Genomic DNA, 14331 nt, shown 5'->3' on the forward strand with positions numbered 1-14331 from the left:
GGCATCTAATTGTTACTTCATTCAAAAACATTAATCTATTGAGTCAAAAAGCAAAAGAAAAAAAATTGCGGTACAAGAGGAATCTAACCTCTTCATACTGGACTCGCGGGGAATCGAACCCCGGACCACTCCCAAGTTATTAAACGAACACCTTCTGGCAAAGAAACATCGTGAATGATGCCGTTGGTGTGTCCGTGCTAAGGGAGTATTATACCACTAAACCACAAGCCCCTATTTGGCGCGATAGTCGCCCCGGCCATTGAGTCCGCGGTGGTTTCTACTCACGGCTGCTTGGGATGCAAACGCTCTTACAATGAGTTATATGCAGTTGTGTTAGGTACGAGTGTGGGTGGTTAGGGGACCTAGACCTGCCCTAAGTGGAGTTTAGTGTGTGTGTGCTCTGCCGGGGACTAAGGTGACACGGATTGTTAAGTCGGGTGGTTGGGATGGAGCTATGGGCCTCTCGGACAAACTAATTCTGATGATAGTTGAATACATGTCCGGGTGGGTCTGTTGAGGGTAGATTGGTACTTGGTTAAGATGTTCGAGATCAGCCCAGAATCATAGACGGAGTCATGATAGATCTAGAGTTATCTACCTAGGTACGTAGGTATTTTACAACTACTTTTTGCTTATTATACAAAAGCATTTTAGAGGTGTTCCTACTAACCTAGTCGAGCCTTTATGCTTGTGAAGATATCGGGTGGCGTACTACCAAACTCCGACAGCGTATTCGCGATTGAATGAGGCTGGGAGGGTGGTACTGCATACGCCTTCAATTCCCATTCGTCCCCTCTCGGAGCTCGTAAGTTTAGGCACGCTATCGAGAGGTTTCTCCGGTCTATTCATTCGTAGGTGGAAACCTCGGTTAGACGGACCTATCTCAATCCCATCCAGCTCGTAGTACAGTAAACACGATACATCATAAAACAAAAGACGAGAAGCCCCACGCAAGTGAGGCCCTCGTGATAACGCGCGAGCTAACTAGCTCCCGCAAGTCTATACCTATAGCACGATGCAGTGGTGGTGGTGGGGTCGTATTTATATCAAAAGCTCAATTGGGCGCTTTCTTTCGTTGATTCGTCCCGACCAATACGAGCCACGCCAGCTCTTATCAGCTTCGCCGTTTCTAGATAGCTTGTTGATGATATTACGAGCTAGGGTATATGAGAATTTGTGATAAGCTGAGCGCAGTAAACACTAAGACCAGACTTAGGCCATACCTAGTCTGAGCCAAGAAGTTACCAAGTAGCGACGATGAGTGTAAGGCGCCGACTAGTCGTCTGTGCCTTAAATATGCTTGATTCAAGATCCATGTTAGATGGATAGATGTTTTCTTACTGTATCGCAATACAGTTAGAATAACCGAAGACTCCATCTAAATGCAGAATATTATCGAAGTTCCATTGAGCGAAAAACAATCTGACAATGTATTAGCAAATGGTAGCCAAGCTGCGAATTGCAACAGAAGCACATGGCATTGCTGACCACACCTGGCTGGAGCTTATGGTCCGGAACCATGGTTCGACTTCGAATGTTATTCTGATGTTAACAATAGAGCAATAGTTGCATGACTGAGATTAGAAGACGTGATATAAGATCTCGCTTGCATTATCAAACAGAATAGCCGCATTTCGCTGCTGCTGCTGCTGTCAGTGCAGATACGAGAAATTAGCACAGCAATAAAAGAAAGGGTCTGCGCTATTATTCTCTTGGCTCTCGGCCAAATTGATATCGTGAACCCACTAAGTGTGCCGGGAGATGAAATATCGAATTCAATTTAGTATTGTTTATTTTACTAAACTTCATGGGACCCTCGTAGCAAAATAAAACAATAATTTGGAACGAATAAATTAGGAAGGACTGAGCCTCATAGTCGTATTGTAAGCTACCGAGTAATTATTCCGGTATAGATTTTCCAACAATGGTTGGGGGTTATTTTTGTGAGTGTTCTCAAAAAGAAGATAGATAGACGGTATGTAACGTCGTCTTCGGCCTCCTAATGTCGAGATCCATCTCGAATGCAACGCCATTAACTCCGCTGTGCCGTGCCTATGCAATGCAGAACGCTTTCTCGTCCCTATCTCGCAGATGCCAGTCTTCATTGGATGCCGCCAAATCATTTCAAAAAATCATTTCGGGCTACCGATCGCCCCTCCCCGAACGCCAATTGCTTATGGTGATATGCTAGAACCACTAGAAAAAACGCCGATATCATGCTGCTGTATTTTTTGAGGTTGTCGTGATGGATACGGAGTGCTCTCCGAATGGGGGGAAATATCCATCTCGATGAATCTCGATGAATTATCGCTTCGTGTTGTAACGGATTGCTGAACTCTCGTTTTCCTCTGCTCGTCCCATCGCGACAACGACCGCGCCTCTGCAGACTCCGTAGCTACAGCATTCCTCAGCTGGCATCGATCCCTTCAAAATTTCATCCCGTTTTGACTAGTTTTGCTGTTAGTAATGATATCATATTTAAATGAAGGTTTGAGTGCGGACGTACGTCTGGGCAAAAGATGGGAGACGCCGAAACCAAATTTCCTAATAACGAAAGGGCCGTGATAACCGGCAATAATAAGTTGAATTGCATTTTCGTAAGGTTTTGTTAGGCCGTAGCCCAGAGAGGTGTCGGTTCGAACGAGTGTTGAATCGAAGATTGGATGATGGCGATCCGAATTTATTTGATAGCTGAGCTACCTTAGGTAGAGGAATAAATAAAACTTGGGTTAGGTAACGGGTAGAATCCTTCTTTACCACCTACTCAGAAGAGGGATAGCGAGTGGGCCCAATCCAACACGGACTAGAAGAGGGAAAAGAGAGAAAAAGAGGAATCATATTAGGATCACTTGGCCAAGAGAAGCGAACGGCGGTTTGCCGTAATATAAGAAATCGTTCGGATGGATACCCGCTAATGTGGTCTGGGTGGTGTCAGAAATTCGGAGGTACTTAGTCTGCAGACAGTTTGTCTCTTTTTTTTTTCGCCTTATGTGCGCCACGATCACAGCCAATCCATGTGAACCGAATTACCCAATTACTTACTGTACATAACACATATGTAGCGAGAGCAAAAGGTAGGTACCCTCAGATTATTACGCGGCTGAAAGGCTGGTTGATCCAGGGGTCTGTGGCTGTGAGTTCATTGCCATGGAATATGACGAAATATGACTTAGAGATCTCGCCAAACAACCACTATTCTGACCAGATAGGGTTGTCAGCAGCTGTCAGAGGTTCCAATCAGGGCTGCTGACAGGATCGTCATTCGCGTGCCAGTAGTCAACCAGGAAAAGCATCAGTACTTCATCCAACGATCTCGTTCGAAATCCCCGCTCGGCGAGACGAGTTCTGCTAGGAATAACTTGTGAATTTTTAGTATTCGATTTAATAAAAAACTAGTACTAATCCATATTTTGTAGTGGAAATAAGTGACGATACGAAAAAAGAAAAAGACCATGTGGAAGCTAAGCATAGCCTTTCGTACCGGGGCTGCCGAGTCCCGTAATTGGGCGGCGGCGCTGAATGACGGAATTTTCAAGGTTCCAAGATTTCAGATTTCGCTTCGAGAAGAAAAAATAGAAACGAAGGGTTGGTCGCTAACTCTATTTGGGTTAGAGGATTTCTAAAGGAATACGGGTTGGGTACAAGAGAGCAAGGGGTGTACGGATCGGATAATCGTATATCCACTACAAAAATAAAATCCACCCTACGTAATTTGAAAGGGATTCTTTTCTTGCCATTTAGAACGCTATGACATCATCCACTCACGCAATCTCTATGTGTACCATATTTTCATCAGGTTTTATTCTTCTCCATCAAATATAGTCGCTCTTGACCAAAACCAATTATTCATACGGTCTGACCTGGTTTATGAGTACTATATTAATTATGTTTTCTGTGAGAATACCTAAAATGTAAGACAGTCCTGAGCGCCCTAATTCAAATGACTATGTGAGAGCATATGGGATGTCTAGAATCAGGTTGTGGGACGAGAAGATTATACATGTCGTACGAATATCAAAAACGCTGTGGTCAAGTGCCACCTACAACTAAATGTTAGATACCTATATGAGAAGGCTCGTTCAAGTCTAATTGACTGTGGGCATCATTTGAATTCAGGCTACAGCAGCATTCAGTGCAATTGAGAAGGTAGGAATCAACCACGGTTTAGTTACACTGAGCAAGCGCTTTTGGAAGCCCAAATGCTAAATTTCAAAAATTGATACATATATGTCATAGCAATGGTATAGAATTTTTTAGTCCGTCCATTTTCTTCAATGTTGAAGCATTCTAGTTCAACTTTTGTTCATATCCCAGATTTCTATTACTTTCGTTGTATCATTTCCAGCACAGGTTTAAGGCATTTTACCTATGGCGAGAAACCTTCAGCTAAACCGCTCCCAAGGGGCGGGATCAATGCCCCCTCCCACCCCACCCCATAGAGGTCCGCGCCGCCTTACGAGAAGTTTGCCTGCAGAGTCTCGGCATCGTCCAGAACCGCCTCCGGGATTATTGGACGCATTCCTTCCAGCCAAGGCGATTGAGATCCCTCCTTCGGCCGATGAGGAACACCTTTTCGAGGCATACATTATTCACCTCCCGCCGGTACCCGAACCACCATGTTGGCTCCCAGGTAGCAGTTTCGGGCGGAATGACCACGGTAGAGATGGCGGGTTGCAACTCCGCGATGTGAGCTCGATGTCCTTTTTAATATCCTCTTCGTCTAGCTACTGACTAACTCTTATAGACCAGAAGCCTCGACAAAACGTTCCCATTTCCGTTGGAGGACTTTGATTTTCACGAGCTAGAAAGGATACCAGACAAACAACTCGCGAAAATCATTACCGATAAGAGCCGAGCCCCAGTGATATCCTTTAGACACGATACTCGGAATACTATATCGCGTATTTCCCACAATCTGGTGGCTAAATGGGGACCCGGCGTCACTCAGGTGGAGGCAGACATGATGTGGCTCATCCAAGGGATGCGGGTGATGAGGAACCACGTCCCCAGAATACATAGAGTATTTCGAGACGAGCTCACCGGCTACCTATTCATCATCATGGACTACATCAGCGGTGATACCTTTGTCGACGTCTGGAATGGCGACTCTTTGAGAAAGAGAACCCATGCTGTGTTAGATATCACGCAGGTGGTGGGGTACATGCAAAAGGAAACCTCTCGATTCCCTGGCCCAGTGGGAATGAACCGCCTTCAGGCACTAGTGCATGGGGATTTCCCTGCTCCATTCCGTATGGATGGTCTAGAATACGAGCAATATTTAAACACACTCGTCGACAAGATCAACAAGTTGCGACCAGCACATGACCGCGCCAAATACATGAAATTCGATCGAAGCGACAAATTCATCTTGACGAATTCACACTTGGATCCAACTAGCTTTATTATCGACGATAAAGGTATCCCTTGGATCGTCGGCTGGGGGAAGAGTTGCTATTCTTCGGCTGATTGTGAGCTTGCCCTAGCCGAGCGTTGTTTCCCGCTAAAGTACATCACCTTTGTTTTGGCGCTTGTAAACAGAGTGGCACATAACGAAAAGAATAGGCGGGCCATACTGGAGATTGCAGCATTCATCGAGGGAGATCCTCATGGGTTAATACGGCCCTAGATGCATCTTTTAGTTTTACTAAATGCTGGATTAGATGGAAGATTAAGCGTGAATATAGTACCTAAGTATGGAATCAATCGCTTAGGAGGGTAGCCATGCCCTAGCATGGCCATATTGGTATTTGTCTCCCTATTCTGTACGCTTTAGCAGTTAAATTAGACAGCGGGTTGCTTGCTTATATCATCAAGGATGTCCTTGTTCGATACGGATGACCACGTTAGTGCAGTGCTTACAGCGTTATATATTTAATGTGCGGAATTATCGTCCATTCCGGACCTACCTAACTGTCGTACGGAGTTGTTGGTAACACGGGTCACACATACCACGAGGATGTGACACCTCTTCCCGAAGTCTTGGAACGTGGATGAAACCCCAGCTTTCCGGATTCCGAGATCGTACGGATGAGGTCGTGTAGCCAACTTAGAAGTTAACTTAGAATTGACATGTTTCTTGTTCATGCCCATGTCGGTCAATTGGGTGTGTAATACTAGTCGTTGGTCATTCCCATCCTCGCCGTATATGCCAAGCAGCTGTGACAAAAGGGATAGAGCACGGAATTGAAGCCTAACCAATTGAACACATCAAGGATATAGGATACCAACATATGTAGATAGTATGAAGTTTCTTGGCTGTAACAAACACACATATGGACACCTTGCTCGGCATGATGTTGTGTTTGCTCCGGTCCGCTAGTTCTCCTTGAGCGGCGACGTGGGCTCCCTAAACCCCTGGATTTTCGTCGCCTTACACGAGCTAACGCGCAGGATGCCGCAATCTATCCCAGACAACGAGAATAAGATATCACGTGGTTGGATTCTCTTCTCACCGACAGAACTCAAACATGTTCATCTCATCTTCCATATCTCCTTATTTATGTCTTTTTATGAAGTAGAATGGCGATAGATTTATGAAATCGGACACACACATACAATGTGGGGGGATCCTCAAGCTGAACACCCCCAAACTCAATTGCCAAGGACGGGATGGGGGGAGATCGATAAACAGCTGCTTCCTCATTGGATGAAAGGGACGGAACAAGGGACGGATTGATAGGGAAGTGGCTTCGGAAGCCCGCTACTGCAGACTAAGACTATATTTCTTTGGGGTTGTTCCCGAGTACCTGGGTCTCTCCTTAAGAAATACCCCGAGCTTCGGGCGACTCCGCTGTCTTCTTCCTCTTTTTTTCTCCGGGAGCGAGCGAAGCTTTCTTCACCTTCAAGCTTCATCCGTTCATCCCCTATCTCCTTAGTCACTTGCCCACCTCCCTATTTAAGTAATAAGTTTCAATTACAATACGGAGCTAAGGTCGGCGACGTTAAAATAAAAGCCACACTTATCAGGAATGACCAATGGACGTAACAGAATTGAATAATAGTACGAAGCCTCAAGATATGTGGTGTTACTTATCGCCCAATCATTATACAGTATATGGGTTTGTAAGCGCTCGGGATGTCTCACCTCTCATCGGAAAAGATACATCGGATCGATATCATCCTTGAACCCAGCCACCTCCAAGGATTCCCCCATAGCTCAGCTGTGTATCCTAGGTAGGTCCTCCCTGATTCAGGATTAATCGATACTTTTAACTTGGATAAGGCAGGGTCAACTTCCCTTCAAAGTCTAGATCGAAGGTTAGATCAAACTCGCCGCTAGCATGTAGAGCTAGATCTAATGAACGATCAAGATTCAAAGTATTCTACTCATGACGCACTCACAACTCACCGGAGGCATTCAATGGTGAACACTGTGTGGGAAATACCCTTTGTTTGCTGGGTTGATCCTCTTCAACTAGCCCCGACTATGCTTGATTGCTTGCTCTTTACAGAAGTTACGATCGTCCATGGCACAAGCTGTCGCTAGAGTTTGTCATGATATATGCTTCAAGAACATCATATTGCTTTTAATCTGGGTTCATCGTTACGATATTTCCCCCATAGTATCTATGGGTCATTGTGCTTAGAAGAAAAGGGTTACGAGTTTAACCGTCCATTCATTTGGTAACCTCCAGGTAACCTCTATAGTCAACATCGCCGACGACTCATATTCCCCTCGTTTCCGCCGTACTTTGAACGAACATCAGCTTAACTACATAATGTATGTCGTGCGCATATAGACCCGCATTACGCGGCCTTTTTCTCATTCATTCGTTTCATTTCGTTTACCATCAGCCTTGGACTTGGTACTGGACAGCTAGCTACCTTTCTTACTACTTACTACTACTACTTTCTTTCCTCATCCCGGATTTCAGCTGTAACCACAACGCAATTCAGCCGCGAGGATTACATAGTTTGCATCCCTCCATCGATTTTGCTTATCTGGATTCTCTGGCCAATGGTCTGTTGATTTAATCAAGTCTTCGTTTCTCCAGGCCTGACCGAATTTCTTTCCAGATACACAACTTCTGCACCATACAGTTGCATTTTCGCTGTTCCACTACAAGTTAGCCTTGCTCTGTGTCACAGTACCAGCGCCAATACCGGCCAGGACCAGCTACCGCGAATACGCCCCCCATTCTTCCAACCCACACACGCCAACGCAACCTGCTATCTAGGGAACACTCTTCTTCCCATTCCTTTTGTCGATCTGGTCGGAGTCTTCCGACTTACCTAGCTGGCTTAGTTCTGACCATTCCCGACCGCTATCTGGATGGCGGAGTTGTCCTAAGGAGCCCATTCGAAAGCTTGAAAGGAAATCCTCCAACGGAATCGACGATACAGTTAAACTACTTAAGTCAACCTACAGCACCTCTAAAACCTTAACTCGTCGGATCGTGTCACTACCACGTGGCTATTAGGTATCTAGAGCGCGGAATTGATCCGTCGCTAACTTCAATTCAGCCCAACAAGTTTGCGGTTTGTCTTGCCTCATCAACAGATTCACGAAAATAGCAAAAACAAATCCTTTGCTTGCCTTACCTGCTTCGCTTACCTCTAAGAAACCTGAGAGGCGATAAGTCAAGATGACGTCGTCCAATTCTAGCAACGAGCTTGATTGCTCGCGAAAGGAGATTCATACAACCTTTGATTATGGATTTGGATTCAGCAATGATGGTAATGCCGTTAGCGGGCAGGATCTCACATCTGGAAAGTCTATGTATGCTAAACTACAGCGCTTCGCTGGCAAGTTTGGTGTCGAACAACGAGGTATCGAACGTGTCCCTACTGATGAAAGAACGGACTCAAGTATGGTACAAGTCGGAACACTGGTATGATGAACTACTATATACTTATAAATGCCCCCTTGAAATTATATGCTGACGTGGCGTAGTGGTTTTCGGCGAATATGGTGGTTTCGTCATTTGCTATCGGTGCTCTAGCTCTGCCGGTATACAACCTAGGTTTCGTCGACAGCGCTCTAACAATCATATTTATCAACCTTCTAGGCATTGCGCCGGTGTGCCTCTTTTCGACTTTTGGACCCCGATTCGGCCTTCGCCAGATGATATTATCCAGATTCTTCTTCGGCTACTATGGTGTGAAATTAAGTAAGTTTACACAAGCACCCCCTGGCCGGAAGACACCTTTCTAACTCCTGTAAATTACAGTTGCCATATTCAATATCCTTGCTTGCCTTGGTTGGTCCGCTGTCAATGTGATTGTTGGCGCACAGTTCTTCCATGCTGTCAACAGCGATGTACCCGGTTGGGCCGGTATTCTAGTCATTGGCTTCGCAACGCTAGGAATAACGACGTTTGGTTACAAGATCGTCCACGCCTACGAGAAATGGTCATGGATCCCCATATTCATAATATTCATGATTGTTCTTGGCACCTTCGCCCATAAAGGGGAATTCAATAGCCTCCTGCCCCTGAAGTCTGGACCCACTGAAGCCGGTGCCGTCCTTTCCTTCGCAGCTTCGGTCTTTGGTTTCGCTACAGGCTGGACATCATACGCCGCCGACTACACCGTATATCAGCCCGTAGACCGCTCTCGAAGAAGTGTCTTCCTTTGGACATTCGGCGGTCTATTCACCGCCCTCTGTTTCACCGAGCTCCTGGGCGCTGCAGTTGCCACAGCCATGGCTACCAACAAGGCCTATTATACGGCGTACAACGAGGCACACATTGGCGGCCTCCTAGCCCAAGTCCTTGTTCCGCCCCTGGGTCGATTTGGCGAGTTCTGCGTCGTACTGCTAGGCCTATCGATTATTGGTAACAACTGCCCGAATGCCTACTCGGTATCTCTCTCCCTACAAGCCCTATCCGAACGCACCCGCCGCGTGCCCCGTTTCGCATGGACGCTTGTTGGTACTGCTGTCTATATCGGCGTCGCGATACCCGGCTACGACCACTTCGAAGATGCACTCGAAAGCTTCATGCTTATCATCGGCTACTGGCTTGCCATATATGAAGGCGTGTCGCTTACCGAACACTTCGTCTTCCGCCGTGGTGATCTCGCTCGATATAGTCCTGAGGATTACGCCGATGCGAAGCTCCTGCCACCTGGATATGCGGCTATTGCGGCGTTCTTCATGGGTGTTCTAGGTGCGATACTAGGTATGTCGCAGCCTTGGTTCACGGGCCCGATTGGTGGACTTTGCGGTGCCGATATTGGGTTCGAGCTTGCGTTTGGGTTTGCGGCTGTGAGCTATGTGGGCATGAGATCGGTGGAGAAGGGATGGATGAGGAGATGACCTTGAACGAGTAAAAATGCATATGGTATAGACCCAAAGCGGGGGTTTTAGGGTTCGAAAACCCGGTATAGGGGCGATCGTTCGCAGGCCATGTTTTTGTTTCTTGACGATTTTGGTACTTGGACCTACTCTTAGCGGGTAGAGGGGTGTAAGTTAGGAGATCAAGAGTATACCAATATCAAGAGACGGCGAAGAGACGGAAGAAGAGGAGCAATAGGGATGTGGCATGGCCACATAATATCAGAGGAGGGAGATAGGACCTACGTAGATCTTAGAGGAGAGGTCGCGATGTACGGTACGGTATGTGTTCGATACCACCCATTTTTTTCTCAATACGATGAAAATGAACAGAGTGGGGTGTTTTTATAGACTTCTATTTATGTTATATTTATAGTGTTTTGGGTGTTGTTTTATTCAGTCAGTGCATTGCTCTGATTATAATGGATAAATACGGGTTCTCTGGGCGTCGTTAGTGTTACTCGTATAGTACATACGGCGCTGGTGGTACTACTTAACGACGTGGCCATTGACTTTAGGGAAGCAATCAAATACAAGAATTGATGTCAGCAAGGTGGCTCAGTGGTGTCCCCTATTCCACAATTCTACTTATAAATATCACTGCGAGGCAATGTAATGCGAGGCGGAAAAAGAATAGCATAAGTGTATCTCTTTAAGTAAGGGTATCTAATTTTTGACTTAGTACTGGCCAACTAAGATATGTACTTGCCCAACCAACACATGTTGGATGAACTAAATATCATCAATTCCTCTAGGAGAAATTGAAGGATAATATTTGCACTAAAAAGCTAGGTGAGAAGCTGAAGTGAAAACTAGGAAATCAGTGGAACATGGGGATGTGTACAGCGGAGTACTGGGTAGGATTTAGTGGCCGAACCAATTGACAGTCTTTCGGTATCTCGTGTCAAAGTGGAACGGTTCACTAGACTTGGTTGTGCTTCTCAGTTGGTTATTATTTTCCACCCAGGAGGACAAGATGTCGGAATCCATGTCAAGTTTTGTAGCGCAACATCGAATTGATGCCTACTTGTCGTAAATGATGATTGGTTGCCCGTATCATCGCCTATCGTATTCACAATCCGCCATTTAATCAAGTACGCCTGGGTAGTACCAACACCATACTCCGCACCGTCAACACAACAGCTTCTGCGCCTGCCTTCCTCATTGTATGTGCGTCGATCAACCACCACCTCGATGATTGAGTGATTACGGGTTTCCTCTTTCCCATCACTCCCTTCCTCAAGACCGAATAACGCCCCGGATTTTTGACGAAACCTTAAACGCCAAATCAATAACCTACAGCAACATGCGAATATACTCGCCGACGGTGCATCAAATCAAATATCAAACCGAAAAAGCCATCCACGCGTTGTCAATTGGAATCGTGTGCGTAGGTGGCGCATACAAGGTCTGGGTCCACGACGACATAACTCCGAAATAATCCTGATTGAAATGGTCAAAGTAATCTTCGTCAGGATCCTCAACGTAAACCATCGTCCAAGCCGTTTTAGAAGGTTTACCGTAGAGACAACCCGGTGACACATACTGAGAAGCATCTTTGACGTAATCACCATAAAGATTAGGACATCCGGGATGCCTGCTTATGTAGATACACCGGTGTTGGTCATTAGGAACCTCAAATATGGTAAGAGGGGCAGGATAACTAATTGGATGACCATTAATGAAACCACCGGGGCGTAGTGAATGAAGTACCGATGTGGTTTCTTCTTTTGGTACCGACAACCACCATAGCCATTCTCCGTCGCTCGAGGCTGCTGGGGACGAATCCTAGCACTCATCTCGAATATAGAATCATAACGATCAACAGGAAAGCGTGGTATCCTTTAGCGACGCAAGTCATAAAGGGAACTAGATTATGACTGTTTATCCTTGATTGCGAATGGCGAACTTGGTGGTGTTGATACTTCAATAGAGAGCGAGGCAACTTGATCCTCGATCTCAGATGCTGGGTCCTCAGAATTCGACGTCGAGCTCCCAGTATCTACTCCGATACTTCCCTCCTGAACGAGTCCCTTGGAAATTCCAGCAATTACCCATTGATGATTCTCGAGACGAGCTAGAGTTTGCGCCATGTTGGACAATTTTTGTTGAGTAAGAAACAATTGTTCGCCAAGTGCGTCTTTCAAGGCCTGTAGTTAACCCTCCTATTGCTCATCTCCGAAACCAGATCTAAATCGTGTCCGATATGACTCAAGTCTGTCTTGCTGAGGATTCATTTGCCGAAAGGTGAAAGGCAACCCTCGCACCCCTCTAGACTGATCCGCTACCTTCGCGGCCCATTCGTCCAATGAGGTTTTATCTTTCTAGGAGTAAAACTGTGACTTCTGGAAGCTCTCTGCAGAAATATCTCCTGCTTTGCTGGTAACGGCCGGTGGTTCGGACTCGGGAACGGTAGGCGCTGGCTTGGGGGGCTCGGCCGGGGCGGCTTTGATGGCTGCAACTGGTTGACCAGGTTTTCTAGCAACTTCTAGGAATGTTGAAGGGAGATAACCTAGACGACCATCTCTGGCACGGCAACGCCACCACTCACTCGGGTTACCTAAGGGATCACTCTTGCTGAGGACTGCAATAAAGTCGCCTTTCTTCACAGCAAGATCAACGCCCTGGGTAGCATTGCCGGCTTCGGGGGTGAAATCGTATAGGACACGGCAAAATTCGAGCTTGCTAGGGTCGAGTGGCGCGTTCTGCGCCGCGACTTCGAGTCGTTTACGCTCTTCCTCTTCAGCTGATGCGGCAAGAGCCTTGATTGCCTTGCTCATAAGATATGGTAGGCCGAAAGCTGCTAGGACAAAGAAAATAAGAGGTTTTCTGCTCGGTTTAGATTGACCGCCATTGGCACCAGATGGTACTTGTCGACCTTCGAAGCGAGCAAAAGATGCAGGCGTGAGTGCCACCGCGTCAACTGGAGGTGGTCTTCCGGTAATCTTGGCAATTAAAGTACGAAGCCATCGCATGACGGTGAAGATGCCAAGAACCGATCCGAGGGTATCTCGCAGGTTGCCAAACTGTTCAGCCACAGACACCATTGCTATCACATGGTTAGAAACACCCAACAATGATGCATGTGTTTTATATCAACTTGACTTACCAAAGAAGCTCGAGTGAGTCGCCATGTAAGTGCTTTCGAGCATCTGGGCAAAACCACCAAAGGCACCAACAATTCCTTCAAGGAGCTGGAAAGTAGCTTGCGTGCTATTGCTGAACCTATTTGTGAGGCTATTCGGGTTGTTCGGATCGTTCGGCATCATCCCCGGCATGCCACCATACATGTTTCCATACATATTTCCATAACCACCGTAGCCGCCATAGTTGCCGTACATTCCACCACCATAACCTCCCCCCATTCTGGAGTAGGGGGATGAGTATGGATTGTAGGCATTGTTATATGGCATTCGACTATACGCCGACGCGTTCTGAGCTACCGTGGAATTCAGGGAGTCGGGACGAGGAGGGACGGTCGGCGTGGTAGAGGTGGCAGTAGTACCAGTAGTCACGGATGAGGGTGCCGTAATTGCGTTCGTGGTCGGCGATGTAGTTGCCGCTGCTGTTGGCGTAGCAATGCTTGCTAGAGATAAAAATTAGTATGGAGAAAAAGATGAGGCTATTGACATGTGAAATTGAAACGCCGGAACTTACTACTAGAACCTGTCGCGCCGGCACGCTCCCATGGCTTGGGTGGCGACGCCATCTCAATCGAAATAATAGCAATATCCTATGATATCCTAAGATGTTGTGAAAGGTAATGAAAGAGGTAAAAGGAAATGGCGACTCTAGAGGTTCGTCGGCTACGATGACCCTGGGTAAAGGGAATGATAGAAATCGGCGAGGATGTTGAAAATGGCAGGTTGCAGGTTAAACCTTCAATGTTAGGTACATTAAACAAAGACCCTCGGTATTTTGTTCATGGGTCGCCGTTCTTTCCCCAACCATTCCTTCCTTCGGCTGCGGTAAAGCCCAAAGTGGTTCCAGTTTAGGCGCACGAGCCACCTGTACCAATTACTCAGCACCTACCTCGGTACACTATTCACAGGCTA

At 46.6% G+C, this 14331-nt stretch overlaps 4 protein-coding genes and 1 non-coding gene across 5 annotated transcripts; 2 read left to right on the forward strand and 3 right to left on the reverse strand.

Annotated features, from left to right (window-relative positions):
* Nucleotides 1-98: 98 nt before the first annotated feature.
* F4822DRAFT_t36 lies at nt 99-231 on the reverse strand. Its single transcript has one exon. It is a non-coding gene; the product is annotated as a tRNA-Ala (tRNA).
* A 3907-nt stretch (nt 232-4138) lies between these two features.
* On the forward strand, nt 4139-5870 carry F4822DRAFT_140620 (uncharacterized protein). The gene is made up of 2 exons (XM_051452842.1): nt 4139-4686; nt 4745-5870. Exons 1-2 carry the CDS (start codon nt 4369-4371, stop codon nt 5624-5626), a joined length of 1200 nt encoding a protein of 399 aa, XP_051318551.1. The 5' UTR covers nt 4139-4368; the 3' UTR covers nt 5627-5870.
* Nucleotides 5871-8280: 2410 nt separating this feature from the next.
* F4822DRAFT_140811 (purine-cytosine permease) lies at nt 8281-10936 on the forward strand. The gene is made up of 3 exons (XM_051452844.1): nt 8281-8831; nt 8894-9110; nt 9171-10936. The coding sequence occupies exons 1-3, from the start codon at nt 8586-8588 to the stop codon at nt 10256-10258; spliced, it is 1551 nt and encodes a 516-aa protein (XP_051318552.1). The 5' UTR covers nt 8281-8585; the 3' UTR covers nt 10259-10936.
* A 684-nt stretch (nt 10937-11620) lies between these two features.
* F4822DRAFT_425987 (uncharacterized protein) lies at nt 11621-12369 on the reverse strand (the record flags this gene model as incomplete). The annotated part of the gene is made up of 2 exons (XM_051460457.1): nt 11621-12051; nt 12186-12369. The coding sequence occupies 2 exons, from the start codon at nt 12367-12369 to the stop codon at nt 11621-11623; spliced, it is 615 nt and encodes a 204-aa protein (XP_051318553.1).
* F4822DRAFT_140638 (uncharacterized protein) lies at nt 12226-14203 on the reverse strand. The gene is made up of 3 exons (XM_051452843.1): nt 13934-14203; nt 13386-13862; nt 12226-13325 (listed from the first exon to the last, which is right to left on the reverse strand). Exons 1-3 carry the CDS (start codon nt 13983-13985, stop codon nt 12601-12603), a joined length of 1254 nt encoding a protein of 417 aa, XP_051318554.1. The 5' UTR covers nt 13986-14203; the 3' UTR covers nt 12226-12600.
* Between the last annotated feature and the right edge of the window lie 128 nt (nt 14204-14331).

The sequence above is a fragment of the Hypoxylon trugodes genome (genome assembly GCF_022578975.1).
Source record: "Hypoxylon trugodes strain CBS 135444 unplaced genomic scaffold F4822scaffold_2, whole genome shotgun sequence".
NCBI classification, from domain to species: Eukaryota; Fungi; Ascomycota; class Sordariomycetes; order Xylariales; family Hypoxylaceae; genus Hypoxylon; species Hypoxylon trugodes.

Bases quoted from the DNA above. Each gene is read 5' to 3' on its own strand.
- F4822DRAFT_140620 (XM_051452842.1), top strand. From the start codon at position 4,369: ATGGCGAGAAACCTTCAGCTAAACCGCTCCCAAGGGGCGGGATCAATG. The intron at 4,687-4,744 runs GTGAGCTCGATG...TAACTCTTATAG, and splicing joins GCGGGTTGCAACTCCGCGAT to ACCAGAAGCCTCGACAAAAC.
- F4822DRAFT_140811 (XM_051452844.1), top strand. From the start codon at position 8,586: ATGACGTCGTCCAATTCTAGCAACGAGCTTGATTGCTCGCGAAAGGAG. The intron at 8,832-8,893 runs GTATGATGAACT...GACGTGGCGTAG, and splicing joins TGGTACAAGTCGGAACACTG to TGGTTTTCGGCGAATATGGT. The intron at 9,111-9,170 runs GTAAGTTTACAC...TGTAAATTACAG, and splicing joins CTACTATGGTGTGAAATTAA to TTGCCATATTCAATATCCTT.
- F4822DRAFT_140638 (XM_051452843.1), bottom strand. From the start codon at position 13,985: ATGGCGTCGCCACCCAAGCCATGGGAGCGTGCCGGCGCGACAGGTTCT. The intron at 13,863-13,933 runs GTAAGTTCCGGC...TTTTATCTCTAG, and splicing joins CGGCGCGACAGGTTCTAGTA to CAAGCATTGCTACGCCAACA. The intron at 13,326-13,385 runs GTAAGTCAAGTT...ACCATGTGATAG, and splicing joins GACTCACTCGAGCTTCTTTG to CAATGGTGTCTGTGGCTGAA.